Source organism: Chionomys nivalis, chromosome 8 (genome assembly GCF_950005125.1).
Source record: "Chionomys nivalis chromosome 8, mChiNiv1.1, whole genome shotgun sequence".
In the NCBI taxonomy this organism is placed as follows: Eukaryota; Metazoa; Chordata; class Mammalia; order Rodentia; family Cricetidae; genus Chionomys; species Chionomys nivalis.
Genome location: NC_080093.1, coordinates 3,566,127 through 3,591,967, shown reverse-complemented (window position 1 = coordinate 3,591,967; position 25,841 = coordinate 3,566,127). Strand labels below are relative to the sequence as shown.

Here is a 25,841-nt window from a genome sequence, read left to right as displayed (position 1 = left end):
AAGCCAAACAGTGTTGTAATTAAAACAATTTCTTTGTGATTATTTGGGTCATTGGGTCAGGGCAGCCGGAAAGGAAAGTGCAGTCTCTGTCTATGATAAGCTTGTCAGCATCCTCAGCTAACCATCTTCCCCTCTTCCATAGTGTGCGTTTGTGTTGAAACACCATATTGCACCCCAGAAATATAGACAACTAGTATTTGTCAATAAATGCAAGTGGGAGGGTCCGAGTTCTATGAGCAGAACCCACATACAAGCTGAGCACGGTAGTGTGTGCTTGTGGGCCAGCAAACCCCAGCAGTCCTCTTGCCTTTGCCCACAGAAGAGCCCACACAGCCATGCCAGCTTTTTAAACATGGGTGCTGGCTCTCAATTTAGGCATCCATATATCTCTGGTTCTTAGTTGGAGAACAGAAGTGTTATAGTTTAATGATAGTTGGGCGTAGATGTTCACAGTTACAATCACAGCATTCCATAGTCTTCTGCAGGAGGATTTCATGATTTACCAAGTCAGCCTAGGCTATACAGCAATTTCTAGGCTAGCCAGAATTAGAGAGCAAGGACCTGTCTTAAAAAAAATTAATGGTTTGAAACTTAGAAGGCATATTATAAATTATACGTTGCTTAATTTCTGGAGATGTCTGCCAAGTAAATGAATACGTTGAAAACTTGTTGTTTGTGGTCACTTCTGGTTTTAGAGTTTTAAGACTTGGGTTTTAGAACAGGTAACAGATTGTGACTAAGTTGACAGTGTAACAGCAATGCTTTAAGGTGATGATTGGAAGAATAAAGAAATCGAGAGACTTGAAAGAAAATTGTTCTTACTGTAGGTGTGAGTGTGTTCTTACTGTAGGTGTGAGTGTGTTCTTACTGTAGGTGTGAGTGTGTTCTTACTGTAGGTGTGAGTGGGTTCTCACTGTAGGTGTGAGTGGGTTCTCACTGTGGGTGTGAGTGGGTTCTTACTGTAGGTGTGAGTGTGTTCTCACTGTAGGTGTGAGTGTGTTCTCGCTGTAGGTGTGAGTGTGTTCTTACTGTAGGTGTGAGTGGGTTCTTACTGTAGGTGTGAGTGTGTTCTTACTGTTGGGTGTGAGTGTGTTCTTACTGTAGGTGTGAATGGGTTCTTACTGTAGGTGTGAGTGTGTTCTTACTGTTGGGTGTGAGTGGGTTCTTACTGTAGGTGTGAATGGGTTCTTACTGTAGGTGTGAGTGTGTTCTTACTGTAGGTGTGAGTGGGTTCTTACTGTAGGTGTGAGTGGGTTCTTACTGTAGGTGTGAGTGGGTTCTCATTGTAGGTGTGAGTGGGTTCTCACTGTAGGTGTGAGTGGGTTCTCATTGTAGGTGTGAGTGGGTTCTCACTGTAGGTGTGAGTGGGTTCTCACTGTAGGTGTGAGTGGGTTCTTATTGTAGGTGTGAGTGTGTTCTTACTGTGGGTGTGAGTGTGTTCTTACTGTAGGTGTGAGTGGGTTCTTACTGTAGGTGTGAGTGGGTTCTTACTGTAGGGTGTGAGTGGGTTCTTACTGTTGGGTGTGAGTGGGTTCTTACTGTGGGCGTGAGTGGATCTTACTGTGGGTGTGAGTGGGTTCTCACTGTAGGTGAAAATGTATTCTCACTGTGGGTAGGAGTGGGTTCTCACTGTGGGTAGGAGTGGGTTCTCACTGTGGGTGTGATATTGCCGTAACAGTCCTCATAGTCCCACTGATGCGAACAGAGGCTCGGCACCTGTAACTTCATGTGTTTTGTGTAGCCTGGTGAGGAGCAGACGTTCCCTGTGTTCCTCCTCTAAGGAGTACTGTGGCTTCTCAAGTGTACATCCCTAGAGGACAGGAGATGTTTAAATTAGAGCCCAGGAACTGGAGAACGCTTGTACCACCATGTCCCTACCTTGTGTCAACTGCTACTGTTCTGGTGGCGATTTCCATGATGCCTGAGTCTTTGCTGTTTTTGTGGTGCTAGGTTGTTTAAGACTCTCCTATGGCCCCGTTTCTTCTGTTCTGAGCCTGGGGGTAAGCAGGGCTCGCTTCTGTCCCTTCAGGTCTTTTCTGGGCATGTGGTCTGACGTAGGCATTCATGTAGCTCCTGGATTCTCTGGCGCACACCTACACAGTTCTTAGAGAAGGCCCCGCTGTCCGTTTTCTCCTCGTTTTCAGGGAGTGTCCTTTTGAAGTTTCCAAATCTGTCCACTGATACGTCTCTACCGGGAATATTGTCCTGTTGTTCTTTTATGATTAATTAAATTTGATATTTTGTTGAGGTTTTTTTTTTTTGAGTGTTATTTATCTGTAATGTTTATTTCTTGGAACATTCTCATCAGGTTTTGTCATCCTGACATTATTAAATAAATTGATGTGAATTCCTTTTTTCTCTAATCTCTGAAAGAAATTACAAAACATTCTTATTATTTCCCAATTAAGTGATGGAAAAGTTTTACCATCTGTGCTTGCAGAGGTTCTCTGGTGCCGTGTGTGAGCTATGAGCTTCTTTAGTGGCTGGCTGGCTCTTTGGGAACTGTTCTTGGTCTGCTCTGCACTGTCCCTGTCCGTCTCAGGCAGCTGCTGAGGTCTCTGTTGTTGACTTTGCCGAGTTTGACCTCCCCCCCCCATTTTAAACCATCAAATGAATTGACAGGAAAATTTTAATATCCTATTTTTTCTATTAAGTTAGTAATAATAATATCTCCCTTTTCTTCTTGATAATTAGTATTTTTATTTTCTTTCTTGACAAGTTTGTTAGGAGTTTAACAACTATTATTCTATGTAAAATGCTTTTTAGTTGTATGGGTTTTTCTTTTTGCTATGATTTTACTATTTTGAAAATTTCCATTTTTTTTTACAATTTCATTCATTACAATTCTTTTTGGATGTGTTCTAGTTTCTTGAGTTATAATTTAGATAATTGGCTTTCAGTTTTCTAAGACTCATGTTTAAAGCTGTAAATTCTGCTAAGCACTAGTTTAATCTTCATCTCACAGACTTTAGGAGACTGCGATTTTAGAATGAGTCAATTAAAATGTTTTCTAGAGGACTTTGTGGTGTGGAAAACTGTTTCTTAATTCCCAGACATTTAGGAATTTTTATCTTAACATTTTCTATTATTGTATATGAATGGCATGGATTTTATAAGCATAGTTATTGTAGCGAACTTTCTTTAATTGATTAAACTGATTTAATTTAGTTCTGGTGCTTTGTGTGCTATGGCCAAAGGACAAGTAGCCACTTCCTTTAAGTCAGAAGTCAGGTTTTTTTTTTCATTCCCGGATTTGAGATACCATTGCTACAGGCTTGGTTCCAAAACTACATGGGCTCCAGGTTCTAAAGTCTGTGTAATTAGAATCCTCTTAGCTCTCAGGCTTCTACTGGCTTTTATTTATTTATTTTGCTTTGTTTTGAATGTTAGTTTTAGTTAGTTAGTTAGTTTTGAGGGCTGTGACAAAAACCGTGAGCGGCCATGAGCAGGCATCGTCTCGTTTCTAACGTTCGCACTGTGCAGCATCAACATGGACCTTGCTTCCTACAGCACATGGTTGTGTTTGTACAGCAGGAGACTGCTCCGCTGTCTTTGAAAGGTTTAGTGTGAGTGTGTGTGTGCGCACGTGTGTGTGTGTGTGTGTGTGTGTGAGAGAGAGAGAGAGACAGAGACAGAGAGGGTTGTGTAGACGTCCAAGTATAACTTGTTGGAGTTGACTCTGTCCTTCCACTGTGTGGTCCTGGAGAGCAAACCCAGGCTGCCTGACTTTTCCCAGGTCCCTTCGCCCACTGAGCCTTCTCGCCAAGCTTCCTATCGTTCTTTACTGTTAGACTAAATCTTTGAAGTACTAGTATGAATATTCCAAAACTTCCTGCACTAGTGAGTGCAGCCTTTTCTGCTTGTCCAGTCTGTGCCTTGGGAAGGTTTGGAGACTGACACAGAGAACAGGCGGTTAGGAGAGGGCTCCTAGTCACCCACCACTGGGACTGTGGGAGGCCAGTTCCCCAGGGAGGCCCTAGGTACAGGTGTACTTAGGGATTACCAGTGCCGAGGCAGGAAAGCCAGAGGCAGTTATGTTCCTTAGATTAAACTGTTTGTTCTCTAAAAGCTGTTCCTGGGATGGGGTAGATTCATAATTTGCACAGGCAAAATGAGTTTTAGCTGCCAGAGGAGAGCCCTTCCACAAAGATTCAGATGCTTTAGAAATCAGACCAAACATATGGAAATGTAAGGAGGTATGAGAGAAAGTGATCACTGTCGGCCGTTGCACTACAGTGTGAACACAGCACGGCCACTGTCAGCCACTGCACTACAGTGTGAACACAGCACGGCCACTGTCAGCCACTGCACTACAGTGTGAACACAGCGCCGTCAGCTACTGCACTACAGTGTGAACACAGCGCTGTCAGCCATTGCACTACAGTGTGAACACAGCCACTGTCAGCCATTGCACTACAGTGTGAACATAGCACTATCAACCGTTGCACTACAGTGTGAACACAGCCACTGTCAGCCATTGCACTACAGTGTGAACACAGCACAGCACTGCCATCCACTGCACTACAGTGTGAACACAGCACTGTCAGCCATTGCACTACAGTGTGAACACAGCACTGTCAGCCATTGCAGTACTGTGTGAACACAGCCACTGCACTACAGTGTGAACACAGCACTGTCAGCCATTGCAATACAATGTGAACACAGCGCTGTCAGCCATTGCACTACAGTGTGAACGCAGCCACTGCACTACAGTGTGAACATAGCACTGTCAGCCATTGCAATACAGTGTAAACACAGCGCAGTCAGCCATTGCACTACAGTGTGAACACAGCACTGCCACTGTCAGCCATTGCACTACCACATGCCTATAACTATTAAGATAACAGCAAATTATTCTATAAACCTGTGCTGAATTATTTCTATGAGAATTCTTCTCTTCCTCTTTGCCAGTGTTTGACATTGTTGCATTTTGTCTTTCGTTGGGTGAAAAGTGGTACGTTATTGGCAATTTATTTTTTATGAATTTTGTACTAGTGTACTTGGCTTTAATATAGTTAGGAAAGAGAGGCATAATTTTAACAAAAGTTTGTGTAAATAGTATGGCTTGTAAGGGCGATTGGAGTAATAGGAGAGAAAGAACTTTGAAAGAATAGAAATGGTTAAAAGCAGCCCTTGTGCTTATGGCTGTGGGCACACAGGGCTAAGAATCCTTCCTGCTGTTTTAAGTTGACACCTTGCTTGGTGGGCATGGCTGTGGCTTAATGAATAGAAACAGTTCCTTTGGTCTTCGTGAAACTTGCTCAACACCTGCCCCCTGAAACTTGCCTTGACGTATTCTGTAGACACTGAGGAGGCTGCTCATGAAAGTGTCTCACAGTAGGAACTTTGCTGGAAGAACTGGCTGAGATGAAGCCCTGGGGGGGCTGTTGGTCCCTGGATGTTGCAGGCCGTGATGCTTTGTAGGAACTTGGTGTTGACAAAGCCACACAAGCCGCGTGAACAGTGGAACCTGAAGTCTCTTCCAGGGCACTTTGTGAGCAAACCATGCCAGCTTACTGACAAACTCCTTGCCATCTGACAAGGAAAGACTATTTGAGGGGCCCAGATCTATTTTCACCCAGTAGGCAAGTGGGTGATGGGAAGTGGGAAGGCACCAGATGGGTGATTGGCACAGTGCATCCCTTAGAGACTCAGCTTCCAAGAAGTCACTTGGACATATTCAGACTCCCCAACGTCGCAAATTGCCGTGTTTACCAGAGAAGGTAAACTTCCTACAACTAAAGAGCTTTTTACCCGTGCCACAAATGAGGGAACATGACCCCCAAGTCATCGTGTTGATCATTGCTTGTATTAATTATTCCTTTTTTCCAATTTCTTGATTTTCAAGACAGGGTTTCTCTGTAGCCCCAGTTGTCCTGGAACTCACTCTGCAGACCAGGCTGGCCTCGAACTCACAGAGACCCACTGTCTCTGCCTCCGAGTGCTGGGGTTAAAGATGTGTGCCAGCACTGCTCAGCTCTAATTGTTCATGTTCTCTCTCAGCCACAGTGAGTGGTCGATCTAGCTAGATTACATTATAAAGTTAGCTCTGACAACTTGTGTGCAAAATTAAATTGCAGAGAGAGTGATAGTATGTATACACATGCAGACACACACATACCACACAGACACATACATACCACACAGATACACACACACACACACCACATAGACACACACAATACACACAGACACATACACACCACGGGGTATATATGTGCCTGTTTATGTAACTACAAAAACCTAGTGATTTGAGTTTTAATATGCTACTGCCTGCCTTAATGCTACCTTAAAGTAATTGTTGTCATGATTTTTCTTTTCTAGATTAACAGAACCTTCTGGATATTTAACAGATGGTCCCATTAACTATAAATATAAAACTAAGTGTACATGGCTAATTGAAGGCTAGTAAGTATTCAATTTTAGCTAAATAAGTTAATTTTATTCTGAGGTGTTAAAGTAAATGACTAATGTTAAATTAGGTAAAATGACTAGCTATATATTTCCTTGTTTATTATGGAACATATACATAGTTTTTATGAAGTTTAAAAATTTAATCATAGTACATCTGTAGTGTAATAGATAAATACATATTATGTCTTTGAGTTATATTATTGAAGGACTAAACACATTAGACCTCTTGGCTTTTGAGAAGCCTCTTGTTAGGAGCTTAACAAATGCTGCAGAGAGTATAAACACATTCTGTGCCGGGCTGTGCTATTGGTTAATACTTTTCAGAGTGTAAACACATTCTGTGCCGGGCTGTGCTATTGGTTAATACTTTTCAGAGTGTAAACACATTCTGTGCTGGGCTGTGCTATTGGTTAATACTTTTCAGCATTTTAGTTCTCATAGCCCTTTAAATTTTAATTGTGCTAAGGATCTTTGAAATATTTTCATAATGTCTTGAAGAAGAGTTAGTTGTTTATCTCTGGGCACTTTTCACGATGAGGCTTTATCCGTTTAAAGTTCATCCTGAGCAGGCCATAAGTGAACCAGAGGATACTTTGGTGCTGCTTTGCCATTTTCAGAGCGCATTTGGAAACCAGGCTTTCTGAATACTTTACAAGTCTTGAAAGCCACAGCAGGTATTTTCTACTATTTACCCGCAGTCTGCCTTTGCTTCTCCTTAGTGGATCACTCCTTTGAGCACACCTGAAGGTTCTCTATCACTGCTTCCGGGTGGTGAATGCTGTCTCCAGCTCTATTCAAGTACAGCTCGCTGTGATAGAATGCATCCTGTTAGGTTGTAATTTAATAAAGTTTAGGTAAAAAATACATAAAGTATGTAACTTCTGCCTCAGTCCAATCTATGTCTGCCTTTTATTGTTGACTGAAGTTTTAAGAAAAAGATATGTGTAGTTTGAAACCAGTGTCTTGAAAGCATATCAGTTTTTCTTCTGGTGATTTAAGGATTTGTAGAAAAAGTATCTGTAATAGATTTTTGATAAAATTACTATGCCTGATTCTAAAAATATTATATTTTATATGAAATTAAAGAGCTTCTTTGTCTTTTCTTTCTTTTTTTCTTTTTTCTTCTTCTTTTTTTTCTTTCAGTCCAAATGCAGTGTTACGGTTAAGATTCAATCATTTTGCTACCGAATGCAGCTGGGATCACATGTATGTTTATGATGGAGATTCAATATATGCGCCTTTAGTAGCTGTGCTTAGGTGAGTGATTATGTTTGCCCGATGAACTATTGACAGCCTTAGGAAAGTAAAGAACTGTATAATTTGCTTATTTGAAGCCTACCGTATTGATCTGTACTCAGATTTATGGTGGTTGGCGATGGCCGGATTTCACGGATTATTATAATACTCTGTTTACTATGACTGTCTACTTAAGTGTATACACAGTAATGTAAATATGTTATAAATATGAATAAATTCTATACCATACTATAGGAACTATACTATAGGAACTATTGGCGTCTTTATAAACCCTCTTTATTTTCACTACATTTATTTTATTCCTTTAAGTTGGTTTGAATATGTTTTCTTAAATGTCTGCTCAGAGGGCTTTGGATGAGTTCAGGCTGACAGATAGATGAGTGTATGCATCTTTTATAATTGTCTTTTTGTTACACGAACTGAAGAAAACAAGGTTTAAGTTATACTTGGTTAAAGGTTTTAATAAAGGAGGTATTTCTACTAGCTCTCAAAAGTTTGGAAATTTAGGTCACTTCATAATATTTTATAAGCAGTCAGATTATCAAGACATTAATTTTGAAATCATAGCAATGTAATATTAATTTAAACTTTGCAGTAATACTGCATTATTGAACAGTTGTGAGTAGGAGGAAAATATATGGGATACAGAGAAAGTATGGATGTATAATATAGATTTTGTATTCAGCTTAACCAGCGTGATTGTTGACACATTGCTTATTACATTATTCTTTACCTTTGTTATGCATTATCTCTCATTTCTATCAATGTTGAAAAGTTAAGTGTAGCTAAAAGCCTTTTCCCCACAGTTATTTTAATTTAAAGCATTCTTCTCACTATCTTGCAAATATTTTTTTTTCCTCAATAACTTGGAATTCTGTTGGACAAGCATTTGAGGGCTGGTATTTCCCTTGTATTTTGTGATTCTATAATGTGTGACTGCTTTAGAGTATACCTGTAGAAAGTAGTTTAGGTTTCCTGTGGTATTGCTGAAAATACTTTAGAACTGCTTTAGAAAAGACTGTGTGTGTGTGTGTGTGTGTGTGTGTGTGTGTGCGCGCGCGCGCCCACGTGTGTCTGTGTACGTGGAGGACAGAACTGAGTTCTGGTCGTCTGCAAGAGGAACAAGCACTCTCAGTCACCGAAAACCCCTCTAGTCCTTTAGAACTTCCATTCTGGGTTTTTGAACATCATGAAAAGTTGTTAGAAATAGTAGTTTAAAGACACTAGATAAAAATGTTAATAGACCCTTGAACCAATTATGTTAGAAAATTTATTATGGCAATTAGATACAATAGTTGCACATTTAATTTTGACAATTAATACTGTATTTTGTGATCATTTCATTACTTTTGTGTCATTGTTGACTAATTATCATTTCGACTCATCTTTTTTGTTGCTCAGTCATCTAATGAATTTGCACTCATTAACACCTACTTAACAGATTTCTACCCATGTTTTCCTGCTACTAAGGAAGCTTTCCTGAGATAATTATCATGGGTTTAACTTGTGAGGATGGAACTGGAGAATTTCATCATCAGGCACTCCTGTTACCTGTCCCGAGTGAGCTAGACAGTTTTATGCCAACTTGGCACAATCTGTAGTCACGTGAGAAGAGGGAGCCTCAACTGAGAAAATGCCTCCTTAAGATCAGGCTGCAGGCAAGCCTGTAGGGCATGTTCTTAATTAGCAATTGACATGGGAGGGCCAGTCCTATTGTGGGTGCATCACTCCGGGCTTGTCTTGGCTTCTATAAAAGAGCAGGATGAGCCATGAGGAGCCACAGGAGGAAGCCAGTGAGCAGCACCCTCCATGCGCAGGAGCAAGCCAGTGAGCAGCACCCTCCATGGCCTCTGCATCAGCTCTGCCTCCAGGAGCCTGTCCAGTTTGAGTTTCTGCCTTGGCTTCCCTCAGTAGACTGATTCAGAATATGTAAGCCAAATAAACTCTTTCCTCCAAGTTGCTTTTGGTCTAAGACACCGAGGAGATGGAACCTTGTGGTTTATTGAACATCCGCTTGATGCTGAGTGCTGTGGCTACAGTTTAAATGTTTTCTAGACCCTTTCTAAAATCTTGTGGCTGAAGTACTGTTATCTTCCATTTTATTATTGGAAAATTGAGACTGAGAGAAATCATTTACCTCTAGGAGGTGCTAAGCCAGGATTAGGATTTCAGTCTCAATTCAGAAGCATATAGTGTTAAACTCTGCTTTGCTAAGAATACGCATTTAATTATTTTAGGATTAGAATACTATAAATATTTATCACTCAGCCAACTACATGGATAATTGTTACATTTAATAACTTCCTCAGTTACCAGAGTCTGTCAGAAGCCTGGAAGGTGTAGTAAGGAATAGCAGAGGTCGTGTGGACGTCACGGCGAAACTTGCTAGAAGAAGGGCTCACAGACTGCCCTCTCCGGAGACGCCAGCTGGAAGTCGGAGGGTGTCCCCATCTTTCTCCTGTGTCTGACCACAAACCGAGGGAGCCCATGCTTCCTAATTTTTGATAATTTTCAAGAATTATTCACAGAACTCAGCGAAGTGCTGTATTTGTGGCTGAAGTTTTATTCTCAAGAATAGAAATTGGCAACCAGCCTAAAAGGGAGGCATAGAATGAGATCGGGAATGACGACAAACAGGAAACATTGTGTCCTTGGGTGTTTCCCACCTAGCACAGCAATGCACACCATCACCTGAGCTGCACGTGTCTGGAGTTGGGTTTTGGTTGTTTGTTTCATCATGTAGGCTGGGTTGTGGAATCATTGTCCATGAGGAAGCTGAGTACAGATCTCTACTCTTCCCTCCTCTGTTACTAAGGCAGGCTGATCCTAGATGACTTCAACTCTTCAATCCCATTGCTGGTTTGCTGGGGTGACCATTCCCCCAGCCTAAAGTGTAACTTTAGATTCCGTTTTGAAGAGAAACATTGACAGAAACTGTCAAGGCCTACTGTGCATAGCAGACAGTTTGTCACGACACATTTTAGGGATTTGAAGCTCCTATTCCAAGAACTGGTAGCAAAGTTGTTTGTCTGGTGAGTGACAGAGTCAGCATGAGCCCACGTGATGTAATTCTTGAGTTACTCAAATAGTGATTCCCTGTGCACTGTACTTAGGAATTAGATCTTACTCTGTGGGCAGGATATTATTAACAATATGAAGGTTGTTTATAGCTGGGAAGTTTTCTAACACTCTTATCCTCTCCGGTGGATAGATGTCAGTATGTGTCTCCTCAAGACAAGTCACACAGCAGATGTAGTCACACAGCTTTGGGATGTATTATGTGTATGTCAAACCAAGACTGGTGGTGTGGAAATCAAATTCTGTTGACCATCTCTTTTTAAAATGGTCTATTCTCCACCACACGTATAGATGCAATAAGCCAGGGGTTGTTACTTTTTACTTTGTTTGTATTTGCAAATAAAGCATCCCTAGGATCTCATTTTTGTATCACATATAATTTGTTTGAGACAATTCAGTTACCAGTGATGCCTAAATGTTACTTTAATTTTGGCAAATTTTTTTTTACTACTTTGAGAAATGAAAAATTGAATATCTGAAAAACATTGTGAATCTCACAAGCCATATATAGAAGATATATATCAATATTCTATTTTACAATGTTCTAAAGAGACAAGTAAGAGCAGAATGGGGCTGCAGGTGGAGGAGCTTTGGTAGCGGAAGTGCTCACTTGTAACCTCAGCACTTGAGAGGCTAAGACAGGCCGGACATCGTGAGCTCAAGATCAGCCTGGGCTGCAGTGTCTCAAAAAACCGAAAAAACAAAAGCCACCAACCAATCACCAAGCAAACAGAGGAATTATCCGATACTTAGAGCTTGTTGTACATTTGTTACCCTGCCCTTTGCCATGTGTTTTCTTTTGTGTACTTATTGACCTAGATGGAGAATATTTAGGAATATTTATGTTCTAATCTAATAATAAGCAGAATTTTAAAGAAACAAAAGCACACATTTAAAACGTATCTGCTATCTAGATCATCGTATTGGGAACACATAGTTTTGAGTAGATTTCTCTGTCAGCATGTATGCTGCTATAAAGTGTTTCTCATCACTCCTTGTAGTCAGTGGGGAGGAGAAAGCTATTCAGCCACAGTTAGAGTGAAGCCTGTCTTTGAGCCAAGGAAGGGACCACTGTGGGGTGCTGTCGCAGGACGGATAGCAGTTCAGCACAGGTAGAGCTGGAAGAGGAGGAGAGAAGGAAGACCAGTGTTAGTGGCAGAGGAGCGGGAGTGGGGAGGAGGGTGCTGTGGTGGTGAGTGCTAGTTTATTATCAGCAGTGTTATCTACCTAATGGGGTAGAAACTGATGAACTGGTGTGTGTTTCCTTGTGGTTCTCCTCTCCAGTCTGCCTGCTTTCTGACATGGATACTGTTTTTGAGTCTATTTTCTGTGCAGTCACAGTGGGTACCCACAGCTCTCCATTCTGATCTTCTTCAGTGGCTTGATCGTCCCTGAGGTTAGGGGCAACGAGACGGTGCCTGAGGTCGTTACCACGTCTGGCTATGCGCTGCTGCACTTTTTCAGCGACGCTGCGTATAACCTCACTGGCTTCAACATCTTTTACTCGTAAGTGTTTGTTCACTTTTATCTAGTAAAACAGCCCTAATTTATATGTGAATGTCCTACATACCAGGAAAGGGTTGGTGTTAAATTTCCACGTATACAGGATCTTTTTATAAGTGATGTAAGTTATTAGCATTATACCACAGACTGCCCTCTAAGCCCGATTTATAATGATTATCAAGTCTTGAGGATCTTATAGTAGCAAACTGTGTGGTTGGAAAGTTAATTACAAAATTAAAAATTGATTAAGTAATTAATTAAGGAAAAGCAGTACCAGCATCGTTTTACACATATAGCATCACACACGTGGCCAGGATATGATATTGGATCCCCTAGACCTGGGGTCACAGATGGTTGTGAACCACCAGGTGGATGTTGCGTACTGAACCTGGTTCCCAGGAAGAATAGCCATTGCTCTTAACCATGAGCCGTCTCTCGTCTCTGAACACACTTGTTTTCATCCAGACCCTTTTGTATCTAGACATTAAGGGTGCGCTAATGAGAGCTGCCGTCAGGTGCTTTTAGAGGAACGGCCATAGAACAGCTTGTCAGTTGTTTTCTTTGTTTCATGAAGGTAAAAATTGCTCATCAGAAAAAATTTCACCAAGAATAAAGTACTCAAAATACTTTTGAATCAGCAATCATTATGGGTTTCCTTTATGCAATAATTTATCCAAATATGTACACAAGGGAAAGTAAATATATATTAGAATACAATCCATTAAAGGGCATTAACATGAAATGTGATGAGCATGCCTCTTTTGAATGTATGGGAGGTAGCATGTTTCTTAAGGTTAGAGCCAAGTCATCTCTTGATTCTCTTAAGTTTCAGGAGTTCATAAATTTCTCTTTTTCTTAAAATATATATTAAAATATTTATTTAAGGCTTTATAAACATCATGCTTGAAACTGCGCAGATGTTTTAGAAGCTGATCGTGTAGTCCTTGGACACTGGAGTTTGGGGACAACATACCTGGTTGGATGAACTAAGACTAACTGCAGATGGGAACAACTCGAGTGAAGAGGAGTGAAGCGGGCTTGGGAGTGACAGCTCGTACCTGCCGGTCCCTGGAGGCTGGGGCAGGAGACCCTGTCTCTCCAGATGGGCTCAAGAACAAAGCTATGATGTGAAACTATTAAATTAATAAACAGAAATGAAAATTAAGTCTGTATAAGCCACTCATTTTTATTTTTCTTGAACTTGAATATTTGAATGTGAATTATGTTTTACAGAATCAATTCTTGTCCCAACAACTGCTCTGGCCATGGAAAGTGTACAACCAGTGTGTCTATTGCGAGTCAAGTGTACTGTGAGTGTGATAAGTACTGGAAAGGGGAAGCGTGTGACATCCCGTACTGTAAAGCCAACTGTGGCAGTCCGGACCATGGCTACTGCGACCTGACGGGAGAGAAACTGTGTGTCTGCAATGACAGCTGGCAGGGTAAGTGCGGGGTGTGGAGTGATGGCCTCTGAGAATTCTGCCTTCGTTTGTCAGTGTTTGTGTGCCTGAGTCTCACTTTTGCTGTTGTTGTTTTTCCTTTGGTATTCTTAGTTAACTGTTAACTTCTTAGTAGTCTGCATTTTCACAAACAGATGTAATGACTCTTTCTCTGTCCTGCCAGCTCCCAAATAATCCCTCTACAGTAATCCCTCTACGTTCTACCACAGGGGCTTTACCTCCTGTTCTGTGTCAGACTTGGCCTTTCTGTCTCTCCTCTTCCCAGAGTGCTCTCTGTGCCCAGAGGTCCCGCCCATATTTCCTGCCTAGCGTTTGACCTTTTAACTCTTTATTAAGCCAATCAGAAGGCTTCTTGACAAAGACGCATCCTCACAGCATACAAAAAGATTATTCCACAGTAAACAGAATTGGTAGGCTTGTCTACATGCTGTTTTAGGGATTAAATGACGTTACACGTTAAACTTAAAATTGTAGGTATAGGATCATTATGATCTTCTGTAATTTTCTTGTTGACTTTCCAGAGATTAGATGACTTCACCAGATTTAGTATGTGGTGTATTCAAATTTACTTCGTAATGGGTAACATACTGTATTGTGAAAATAAATGGTGTATCACAGGTATGGCATCATTTTAAATGTATTTCTTAGGGAAGACTGACCTCTTGTGGATATTTAAAAAAGAGCATAGACTATTTCAGTAAGTGAAAGCTTATTTAGCTGTTTATTGTAAAAGTTAGATTCCAGTACAGAATTTAAAATTTAAATTTAAACCACACTGAAGAGTTTTGGGTTTCTTAAGCACCTGGGTATATAGTCATATGTTTCTCATTGTGGAGTTAAGCTAAGAGATGAGTATTGTTATTCGTCATCATCTGATCAAGTCTACTTTGCTGATTGCATTTGCAGAGAAGCTTCCTTTGTGCTACTATATGCCTTTTTGACAGGGAACTTGGCCTCACGAATTACATAATTCAGGGTACGCTGAACGTGTGTTCTTACAATTCAGGGTGGTTCTCCCTGATCCAGCTACACACTGTACCAGTGACTTCTAGTAACAAGGATTTTATTAGTGGTTATCTGTTGTTTATGGTTGTGGCAGGTGCACATTCTCACGTGTTCATTAATGTTAGGACTGTATGTTTAAGTGCTTAATCATTTCCAAATTTTGTATCCTTATCCTCATAAATTGCTTTGAGACTTTTTTCTACTTAAATTTTGAAGTAAAATATTTTCATATTCTATAGTAATTGTATATTTATAGTAGTTTAAGTAAAGCCGAAGAAATCAAAGTAGGGCTTACATAGTGCTTTCCAAACCGAGTTTATCTGTCATGTCAGTTTAATAGTCTTGAAAACAAAAGAAGACTATATCTGTGTAACTTACCTGAAAGCACCCACCCCTCTTTCGCTCTTTACATGATTATTTCCTCTTTGGACTGCTTTCTCTTCTGAGGGTATTATAGACATTCAAGCATCGTACTTCCTCTTGTTTTATTTTATATATATATATTTGTTCTTGTTGTCGCTACTGCTTTTATGTTCTGTTCTCACTAGTATGTCATGAAGGCGAGGCATAAACTTCCAGAATTGCATATGCCTTAACATATGGAAAAAGGAGAAGTCAATGCTGTCCGTGTCCACTCTGCTGAAACACAGTGGTGTCGTGAGCGTCTATGCGTACACACGTTAGCAGTAAGCATGTCTCCCTAGAACAGTGGTTCTCAACCTTTCTAATGCTGCAGCCCTCACATTGTGACTCCCAATGATAAAATTATTTTGTTATTATTACAAAATTACAGCAGAGTAACTGTAATTTGGCCACAGTTATGAATCGTACTGTAAATAGCTGTGTTTTCCAGTGGTCTTTTGGGGGTTGTGACCCACAGCTTGAGAACCAGTGCTCTAGATGAGGACATTTTATTAAGAGCGCACAAAGGAAGAGCCTGGCTTAAGTTAAGTCTTGTGTTCCATTCCCAGCACTTCTGCTGTCTCAGCTGGGCTCTGTACTTCAGTTTTCTGTATCGCATGGTGACAGCATTTTCTCCTTTGTTCTCGCTCATCTTATTCTTTCATTTGTCATCACTTTGATCTTTCTGTTGTTAGAGACATTTTCCAAACCACAGAGGAGTGTGTTTTAAGTGTGGAAGGCTCCATTAGAGCGCTCGTCTCCCTTTCCCTGTAGAAAACACTTAAAGGAACCATTGCCTGAAATGGGCAAGAGTTTATGCTTAGTGTGACATTCTGGAAAGTAAGTAATTTTACTTTATAATTTTGTCATAATAAATAGAACTATGATCACCAGTCATACACTTCATTGTTTGGAAAGTTAAATATTACCAGAATAGGTCAAGGATATTTAGATACACCGAAACAGACAGCAACGCTTTAGAGATTGCTTTTACGAGCCTAGTCCATATGCTACTGTAACAAAAGATTTTCAGTGGTCTTAGAAGGCAGTGCTCTTCAAAGTTGTTTTCTTATTTTTCTTTTCTCTTTTTGGAGAATTTCCAGAATTCAGTATACATTTTAAATCATAAGTGGAAGAAAAAAAATGTTGGGTATAGCAAAAAATAATTTAGGTATGCTAAGATTATATAAGAAAGGCACTGTAAGAATTAATTTTACTCTCGACATTTGACCAATTTAATTTGACCAAAACAATATATCCAACATATTAAATATAAGTGTAATCTTGGAGGTATTATAAGTTTAGTTTTAGACGGTTACAGTGAAATAAATATTGCAGTATAGTAAGTTATGTGTGCTTTTCTAGTTTCCCAGAACACATGGTTATATTTATACAAAACTATAAATATACAATATACTATTAAATATACAATAAGATTATTATAAAATGTACCTATCTTAATTAAAACCTTTTTATTGCTACAAAATGATAGCAGTCACTGAGCTGTTACTGAGTCTGTTTTCGCTGGTGGAGGGTCTTGCCTGTGTGATGGCTCCCATCGTTGGTAGAGGCTGCAGTAGTTGTCTAAAGGTGGAGGTCAGTGAAGTTTGCAGGATGAGTTTGATTGATAAGGTACTGGTTGATAATGTGCCCGCCCCCCTGAACAGAGCCTCTTTCAAAACTGGAGTCTGTCCTCTCGTGGCTCTTGACTAACCAAACAATAGTCTAGTTTGTCATTCTGAAGTGTCTGCTGCATCTTTACCAGTGGAGTTCATCCTGGGAATCCACTTTTTGGCAGTGTTTCAGTTATCTCCATGCTGTACTTCTGGTCCTTTTGTGGTGCCCACCAGACTAGCAGTTACTGCTTTTACCGTAGTGGAAACCTGTGAAAGCATCCACGGAACTGAAAATGTCTCCTTGAAGTTCCTGTGAATGTTGGCATTCTGACCTTCGTCTGTAATCTCCAATACTCTTAGTGGCATCAGAATGATGAGGGAGCCCTCTAGAGTGTCTCCAGTGTCTAGCTTCCTGCAGTCAACATTAGTGCTTGCTGCTCACTTCCTGGAGCCGGCTTCTTCCCTGACTCCTTGTAAGCCAGTAACCTCTGCTCACTCCAGACTTTGTGACTTTCCTTCCTTCTTTCTCTCAGCTTTCAGAGAATTAAGCAGAGCAAACACTTTCCTGTTGTCTGCATTCTGCTTCTGGTTTAGGTTTGGTTTAAGGGATGTTGTGAATGATCCAGTCTTACATTCAAACCCCAAACTGCACTGTTAGCAGAAGGGTATTGCACCTCTTCTCCGCTTTCTCTGGAGTGGCTCTTTCCATGTCCGTGGAGAAATTCCGTCCTGCACTCACGACTTGGCTATTGATACAAAGTGGAAGGTACTGGACTCCCCCCTTCATCTCAGTATTTAGACACCGCTCAGAAGACTGCAGGTGCAGACCTGGTTCAGCTAGTGTGGCCATAGGCCTTTGCTTGAGACACATGCATCTGCCAAGTGCAGTGCCACCAGGTGTGCCCGCGATAGAGTCGTTGCTTCTTGATAAGTGCATCCAGATGTCAGCTGTCACATGAGAGAAGGACCGGAGCGGAAGGAGTTCCTCAGGTTCCAGAGATATTTATCAGCCTCTCTGCATCTCACAGTGAGGACACCCAGACCAGGCAGCCATGCGTGAGAAACGCTAACTAATAATGGTTTTCATTCGATGAAACCCTTTATAGTTTTAAAATGGTTTTTATTTTATTGTACTTTATTTTCTTTGTTGATATATGACCCTATCTACCGAAGCCAGTTTGGGTCTTAATAATGTGATTCTTATTTTCACATTTGTCTAATAGTTTATAAATGCTTTATATACTATTTTGTGAAATATTAAAAAAATTCAATAGCATTTGTGAGTAGATTGTTATTTCTACTTTATATATGAAAGCTTGATGATCGGCAAGGTAAACAGATTTGTTCAAGGTGACCTCATTATTGACAGAACTAGATTAATATTCTAGTAGCATGCTAAAGTAAATATGAAATTTCATATTTTTAAACTATGATATTCATTAGAATATGTTAAGATCTTATCATATTTCCCCTTGCTAAGAGTTTATTTGCAAGTTATATTTTAGCTGTTTTCACGAGGGAAGATTTTGGGATAAGGTCTTACTGTGTAGCTCAGGCTGAACCTGCTCAGTAGCCCCTGAGATTTCAGTTTCCGTCCCTCAGTCTGACTGAGGGCTTTGGAGGTGTGCACCACCAAGTAGGGTCAGACATTTCTAAGATGGTGGGTATTAGGTTTTTAAGTTCTCTTACTCCACGTAATCTATCTGTTTCTTTAATCTACAATCTTTGTTTAATTCAGTGTGTTGTGTATGTGGTTATCTTTTTTTTTTTTTAAATAGGTCCGGATTGTTCTCTGAATGTCCCTTCTACTGAGTCTTACTGGATTTTGCCAAATGTTAAACCCTTCAGCCCTTCCGTAGGTCGGGCTTCACATAAAGCAGTTTTACATGGGAAATTCATGTGGGTCATTGGAGGATACACCTTTAACTACAGTTCTTTCCAAATGGTTCTGAAGTAAGTATTTATTTTTAGACTTTTATAAATAACTAAGTTTTATTGGCCAAATATATAAAAAGCTATTTTTCTGATAGTACATACTTGCTATAGTTGTACAGATTTGAGAATATATACAATCATTTTGTACAAAGTCAACATTTTTCAGTGCACATTGGAGTTTGTTTCATATAAAATTTTTATTACCAGTCTAGAGTGTTTAAATAAATTTCATATAAAGGTAGGCTGTACCTGTGTAGGCAAAATGAATCCTGCTACCTTTTAGTTTTTAGAATGGAGTGTAATTGCATATATAAAAGTAATTTGCTTTTCTCCTTTAATTTTAATGTAACCAAATACTTTTTTAGTATTTTTTTTTTTTTTTTTGCCAGCATTATAACCTCGGTCATTTCACTGTGGCCAGTGGTTATGCCACAGTGTGGTTGGGTGGGTGATAACAGGAACCACACGGGGAGCAGCTTTACCTGGTTTCTTTTTCTGCTGATGATTGTATTTTACAAATTAATAGCAGAATAAGACAGTTGAAATAGGGAGAATCATTTGATTATCAATGTTGTTTTCAGGAGCGATAGTCATAACTTTTAAGTGTGAGTGTGATATGGGTATCTAGTCAGAACTGGTCCTGGACAGTATACCAGTGTAGAGTCAATAAATTGTCAGTTTTAGCCACTGACAGGACACGGCTGGACACTGAGTTGCATTTGAATTTCAGAGAAACAATTTTTGATGTAAGAATTCCCATTGTCACTCAGGGTTGGGTTGCTGGCGAGTGGCTGTACTACCATGGAAAATGATTCTGCTGTCCTCAGGTCATTGCTGATGTCCCCTCAGGAAGGGGTGGGGCCTCCCGTGCCCCTCCCCATCCACCGTGAAATGTTGGCAGACCCAGTGCCATGCAGCACCTTTCACTGTTGAAAGTGTGCAGAGTCGCACTCACACTTACGATGCTTATTCAGATTACTGGGCATTCTCTACTTATCTGATGATCCTATCCCTTCAGTGTGTTGGACTTGGTAATTGTGTTGACTTAAAAATTTGTGGGTATAAGAAAGGCTTGCATTAGAACTATAATTTTTTCTAGAATTAAAATATAAAATAAAATAAGTTCCGGGGGGGGGGTGGCTCAGTGGCGAAGCGCACTTGTGCTCTTACAGAAGACTCAGGTTTGACTGCCAGCACCCACATGGTTGCCCACAGGTGTTTGTAACTGCGTTCAGTTCTAGGTCTTCCAACGCTGTTTTGCTTGAGATTATCAGTCTGTGTGGCTAATGTTTGTCTTTGTGAAGGTAATGATGGAAGGCAGGCAATGGAGAATAAACATACATATCAGCAAAAGTGGAACTGTACATGTAGACAGACAGAAGGTGGAGGGAGTTTCAGTGTTGAAGCCAAGCTGAGTTGCACAAGAAAGTTAAAAACTGAGGAAAGACTTGAAAAAGGAAGTCAATAATGGCACTGAAGTCACGTGTCGGCACAGACAGGAGAGGAAGCAGAGCAGCTGTGTGATTTGGTGAGAACCCACGCGAGGAAAGAATGAAGGTCAGGGGGAGTCTGAGGGGGAGCCGGAGGGAGACGAGAGTGGAGGTGCGGAGGAGGGAGCTGAGCGGCGCATCTCTGACCCTTTGACTCAGAATGTAGGGCGTTTGGGGAGAAGAGTGGAAACAGGGATCCGGTTAGAAGGAGGTTATCCGGGGAATGAGTTTTCTGTGGAGGGGAGCTGGAACACATCTCACTAGGAGGGGAAGAGAAGTCAGCAGACAATCTGGAAAGGACTGACCTGGCGTGTAGGGAAGTCACCCCGTGCGGTGTCTTCAGAGGGAAGCGAATCGAGAATTGAAGTCACCTACATCAAATGATGACCCTTAGCCAAGACAGAAAGTGGCCACGAGTTGTTGTGAAGATGCTCACTGTACCAGCCTGTTTGCGGAGTGGTCGGGTGGAGTTTGTTAGGAGGGAATGGGGATACAGGTGGTGGGGGCCTCGGAGCAGCACAGGGCCAGCCTGGAGGGGAAGTGCAGCTGCATTTTTATCTTTTTTATAAGATGTGTGCTGGTCCAGTAAGAGGAAAGGAAGAAGTAAACACCACACACAAAGCAAAGGGAAGATAGGGAGTTGTCTAGTGTTGTGGGATCTAGAGCACAAGGAACCTGGAGTGCATCTGGAGCAGATGGAGGTGCCTGGACTCCCCGGGGGAGGGGGGCGCTGCTGCTTGTATGCTCGGCTAAGTTCATGTCCAGTGTGGGGTGTGATGCTGTTCTGCCCAGGGTCTGAGTGCTAAGCACTGCAGGGGCGTGGTTTAGAGTTCAGTGTTCACACACAACAGAAGTCTAGAGATGATGCTTTCGTGTCACGTGATGCAAGGCCAGCCTGCTTCTACAAAGCCTTCCTACTACCGGATGCATCTTGTACAATTTAAAAGAATCTTCGGCAAACAGGTTCTGTTTATACATAGGAAATACATAATAACTCTTGTTGAATTGTTTTTTTCAAGATACATATGTATAGAGGATAAGCATAAATACTCAAAGCAAATGGCTACTGTAAAAAGTCATTTTGTGAAAAGTCAAAAAGGAGGGATTTTTCTTCTGTTTCCAAGAAAAACTGGATTTTTTTAAAATTTGAAAGCAAAGAACTCATTATTTTTAAGTTCAATGCAATTATTAAATGCAGTTAGACTAATTCTAGCAATAAATTCTCTACTCAAGTTTATGTATCTGTTTGGACTTTTTAAAATTTAGAGTTTTAAGTTTTATGTGTATGAGTGCTTTGCTCATTGTGTGTGTGTGCGCCTGTGGAGGTCAGGAGAGGGCGCTGCATCCTGCAGAACTGGAGTCACAGATGTCTCTGCTGGAACTAGTGCTCTTAGCCACTGAGAATGTCTGTCTCTCAAGTCCTGTATGTTGTACGTTTAAATAACTGAATCTTAAGAGCTGGTATTTTTTTTTTTTGACTGGAGCTTTTTTTTTTTTTTTTTTTTTAACAATTTCTAGCATGGTTCTACTTCTTTTTGACTTTAAAGAGAATTTGGATTCAGCAGAAGAAACACATACAGAAATTAAAGATCTGGAAGGAATTTTAGCTTTCTAATATGGTTTATTGTCTTGTTTTAGTTACAATTTGGAGAGCAGTATATGGAATGTCGGAGCTGTGTCAAGGGGACCTCTCCAGAGATATGGACACTCTCTTGCTTTATATCAGGTATGTCTCCTGCTAAAAAAGAAACCTGGTTATTGTCCTAAGAATTTGTGTTAGGAAGATACTAGACCTCAGATTTATTTCAAGCATTCAATGAGAATAGTGGATTATAAGGCCTACAATATGGAGAGCCGGTAGACTGACATTTTATAACACTGTTTTATGTTGGTCATATACAACAATAAAGATTGAGGGCTTTTGGTGGGGCTTCCAGTCTCCCCTTCCTTGGCTGTCTTTGAGACGGGGCTTTGCTAAATATCCCAAGGTGACCTTGGGGTGGCTGTTAGCCTCACGTTTGTGATCCTACTTTAGTCTTTTGGATTCTGCCTAGTTGTTATATCAGTCACAAAAATATAATCAGTTTATTGTTTGAGTGATATTTAAGTGCAGAGCTCAGCGGCACTAAGTTTATTTATATTATTATATAATTACCATCTCCATTATCTTCTTAATTTCTTTTTAAATCTTGTAGAATGTAAGCAGTCACTATTCTCTCCTTCCTTCCGCTCTGGGTAGCCTGCAGTTTGCTTCCTGTCTTGGACTCTGACTGGTGTGGGTACGGGTGTGAGTGGAAGCGGGTGGCGTTTGTTCCTCTCTGGCTTGTTTGCCTCAGCACAGTGTTTCCAAGTCTCATCCACGTTGTAGCACAGACACTATTTCTTTGTATGCGTACATTAAAAAGACTCCGTGTGTTAATGGACGCTTAGATTGCTTCCACCTTTTGGCAATGAGTGTTTGACCATCTTAGGTGCATTCTTGGGATCAGAATTGGAGAATCATGTGGCAATTCCGTGTTAAGTTTTTTGGGAACTACTCTACAGTTTTATATACTGACTGTACCATTTTACAGCCTGTTAGTGTTTATGGCTTCCGCTACCGTCTACAGCTTTGCTCACAGTGTTTTCTACTTTTAGATAATAGGGCCTTGGTGATAATAGAGTGTTATTATTTTATAAATTGTAGTTACCTAAAAACTTGTCTTGTTGCATAGTTTTTTGTGTTTTCTCTTAGAAACATTGTTACACTGTATTGCTCTGGCTGATTTGGACCCTTGGAGAACAGGTTGACCTTGAACTCACAGAGATCCACCTGCCTCTGCCTTTAGGATTAAAGGCCTGGGCTTCCGTCACTGCTGTGACATAGTTTTATTGGCCACTTGTGTATCTACTTTGGAGTCCTGTTTATTACAGTCTTCTGCCATTTTTACATTAGTTTGTTTCACCATTAAATTTTAGGAGTTCTTTCTGTGCTAAATTCACACTTCACCGGATATATGATTTGTAAATATTTCTCTTTTCCTGTGGTCTGCTCAGTCTGTCAATAGTGCTGCTCTCTTGTGTGTGGAGATTGACCCTAAGACCTCATGTGCACCAGACAGTTGCTCTATGTTTTACCTACAGCCTTGGGTGGTGCAGGGCATTGAACTTAAGTACTTACATAGACTAAGCCCATGCTCTAACACCTATTTACATCCCGTCAGTCTAAAAGTTCCAGTTTTTTTTTTTTTTTTTTTTTTTTTTTTTTTTTTTTTAATTTTCGAGACAGGGTTTCTCCGTAGCTTTTGGTTCCAGTCCTGGAACTAGCTCTTGTAGACCAGGCTGGCCTCAAACTCACAGAGATCCGCTTGCCTCTGCCTCCCGAGTGCTGGGATTAAAGGCATGTGCCACCACCGCCCGGTTTAAAAGTTCCAGGTTTTATGTAGTACCAGTTTATTTATTATTTTTGGTTTTGATTACATATATAAGACATTGTTGCCAAATCAACAACATGAAGGTTTTCCTTTATGATGATTTTTTCTTCCCTCTAAGTTTAAGCAGCTTAGATCTGATGTCTGAATCTTTCTTCCAATTTGGGTTTGTATGTGGTGTAAGTAAAGGGTCCAATTTCATCATTCTGCGTGTGGGTAAATACTTTCCTGAACCATTTGCTGGAAAGACTGTCCTTTCTCATTAAACTGTCTGGCCTTCCCAGTTAGAAATCGTTTGACCACATGTAAGAGTGTCTCCCAGATCTCTGTTCTGTAGTATTGGTCTGTGTTTGACCACGTGTAAGAGTATCTCCGGCATCTCTGTTCTGTAGTATTGGTCTGTGTTTGACCACGTGTAAGAGTATCTCCGGCATCTCTGTTCTGTAGTATTGGTCTGTGTTTGACCACGTGTAAGAGTATCTCCGGCATCTCTGTTCTGTAGTATTGGTCTGTGTTTGACCACATGTAAGAGTGTCTCCCAGATCTCTGTTCTGTAGTATTGGTCTGTGTTTGACCACGTGTAAGAGTGTCTCCCAGATCTCTGTTCTGTAGTATTGGTCTGTGTTTGACCACGTGTAAGAGTATCTCCGGCATCTCTGTTCTGTAGTATTGGTCTGTGTTTGACCACATGTAAGAGTGTCTCCCAGATCTCTGTTCTGTAGTATTGGTCTGTGTTTGACCACGTGTAAGGGTATCTTTGGGCTCTCTGCTCTGTAGCATTGTCCTGTATGTTCGCCTGTATGCTGTTACTGCACTGGTTTGGATTGTAGTTTTTAAGTATTAGACTTCAATTTTTTTTTGTTTTTCTAAGGTTGTTTTGGCTATTAAAGATCACTTAGAAGCTCTATGAATCATAGTGTAGTTTCATGTTTTGTAAAAGAACATATATGTATTTGCAGTTTCGATACTTTAAAATTTTTTTTAGATAATGGGTTTCATTGATTTTTTTTCTTTTGTATATGTGTGCAGGATAAAGGGCCTATAGAATGGGAGAGAATCACTGTCAACTATGTTCAGAGAGGGTATTAATGGCTAGAATCTATAAAGAACTCTAAAAATTAGACATACATACACAGATCATCTACTTAGTAAAGAGTCAAGTTAACTGGACAGACAAATCTCAAAAGAGCCTCAAGCTGGCACTCTGTGTGCCTGTAATCCTGGTGCTCAGAAGAGTGGCAGGAGGAGCCTGAGGCCCAAGTCATCCTTAGCCACATAGCAGCTTCAGGCTAGTGGGCTGCATGAAACCCAGTCTCTAAGACACTGAAAGTAAAAAGAGAGAAGAAAAAAGCAAAGCTGGCTAATAAAGACATGAAAAAATATTCATAATTCTTACTCATCAGGGAATTGAAAATTAAAACCACCCTGAGATTGTATCATCACCAAGAAGAAAATGAAGGGCCTCAGAGATGACCCCGTGGGTAAGAACACTTGTTGCTCTTGCAGAGGACCCAGATTGACCTCCCAGTATCCATGTGCTAGCTCAAAATGATCTCTAAATCCGGTCCTATGGGGTCTGACACTCTCTTTGCACCTCCATGGGAAACAAGCACACATGCTATATACATAAATACATGCATGTAGGCAAACACCCACGCACATAAAGTCAGCATAGAAGGAAACAAAGCCAAGGCCAACAAGTGCTGTCGAGAAGGCAGTGGAGGGGAACTTGTGCCCACTGCGGGTTGGAATGTAGACTGCCACAGCCACCTGGAAATTGACACGGAGGCTCCTGTAGAGCTCAGAGTAGAACTGTGAAATTATCCAGGTACCATTCTTGTTTCTGTCTCTGAAGGGATCTCAGTCAACATGCATCAGGGATATGTGCACATCCATGGTTATTGCAGCCCTACCCATAAGAGCCAAAATATGGAGCCCACCCTGCTGCCCACCAACCAACAAAGTGATAGTACAGATGGGGTATACGCATGGATATTGTTCAGCCATAAAGATTGGAATTAAATTATTTGTAAGAACATGGTTAGAATTGCATATCATATTAAGCAAAGTTAGCCAAAGAGAGACAAAAACTGCTTGTTTTTCTCATAGGCGGGATCTATATTTAAATATTAATATATGTATATATTGCATTAAATAGAGTGGGCACTATAGACAAAGAGGAAAGATGTAAAGGGAGGAGCGGTTATGGGAGAGAGAACATCGCATCTCTCACATGAAAATCGAGATCTGATTATACACATAACTCTATGT

The 25,841-nt window shown here is 40.7% G+C and overlaps 1 protein-coding gene across 3 annotated transcripts in view; it reads left to right on the top strand.

Annotated features, from left to right (window-relative positions):
* Atrnl1 (attractin like 1) overlaps positions 1–25,841 on the top strand; it is a 548,573-nt gene that overhangs the window by 10,165 nt on the left and 512,567 nt on the right. For all 3 annotated transcript variants that reach the window (XM_057777516.1, XM_057777515.1, XM_057777517.1), the window contains exons 2-7: positions 6,325–6,408; positions 7,558–7,671; positions 12,127–12,255; positions 13,486–13,694; positions 18,514–18,688; positions 21,799–21,886. In XM_057777516.1, coding sequence (XP_057633499.1) covers positions 6,325–6,408; positions 7,558–7,671; positions 12,127–12,255; positions 13,486–13,694; positions 18,514–18,688; positions 21,799–21,886 — 799 coding nt within the window. The remainder of the gene's footprint in view (positions 1–6,324; positions 6,409–7,557; positions 7,672–12,126; positions 12,256–13,485; positions 13,695–18,513; positions 18,689–21,798; positions 21,887–25,841) is intronic.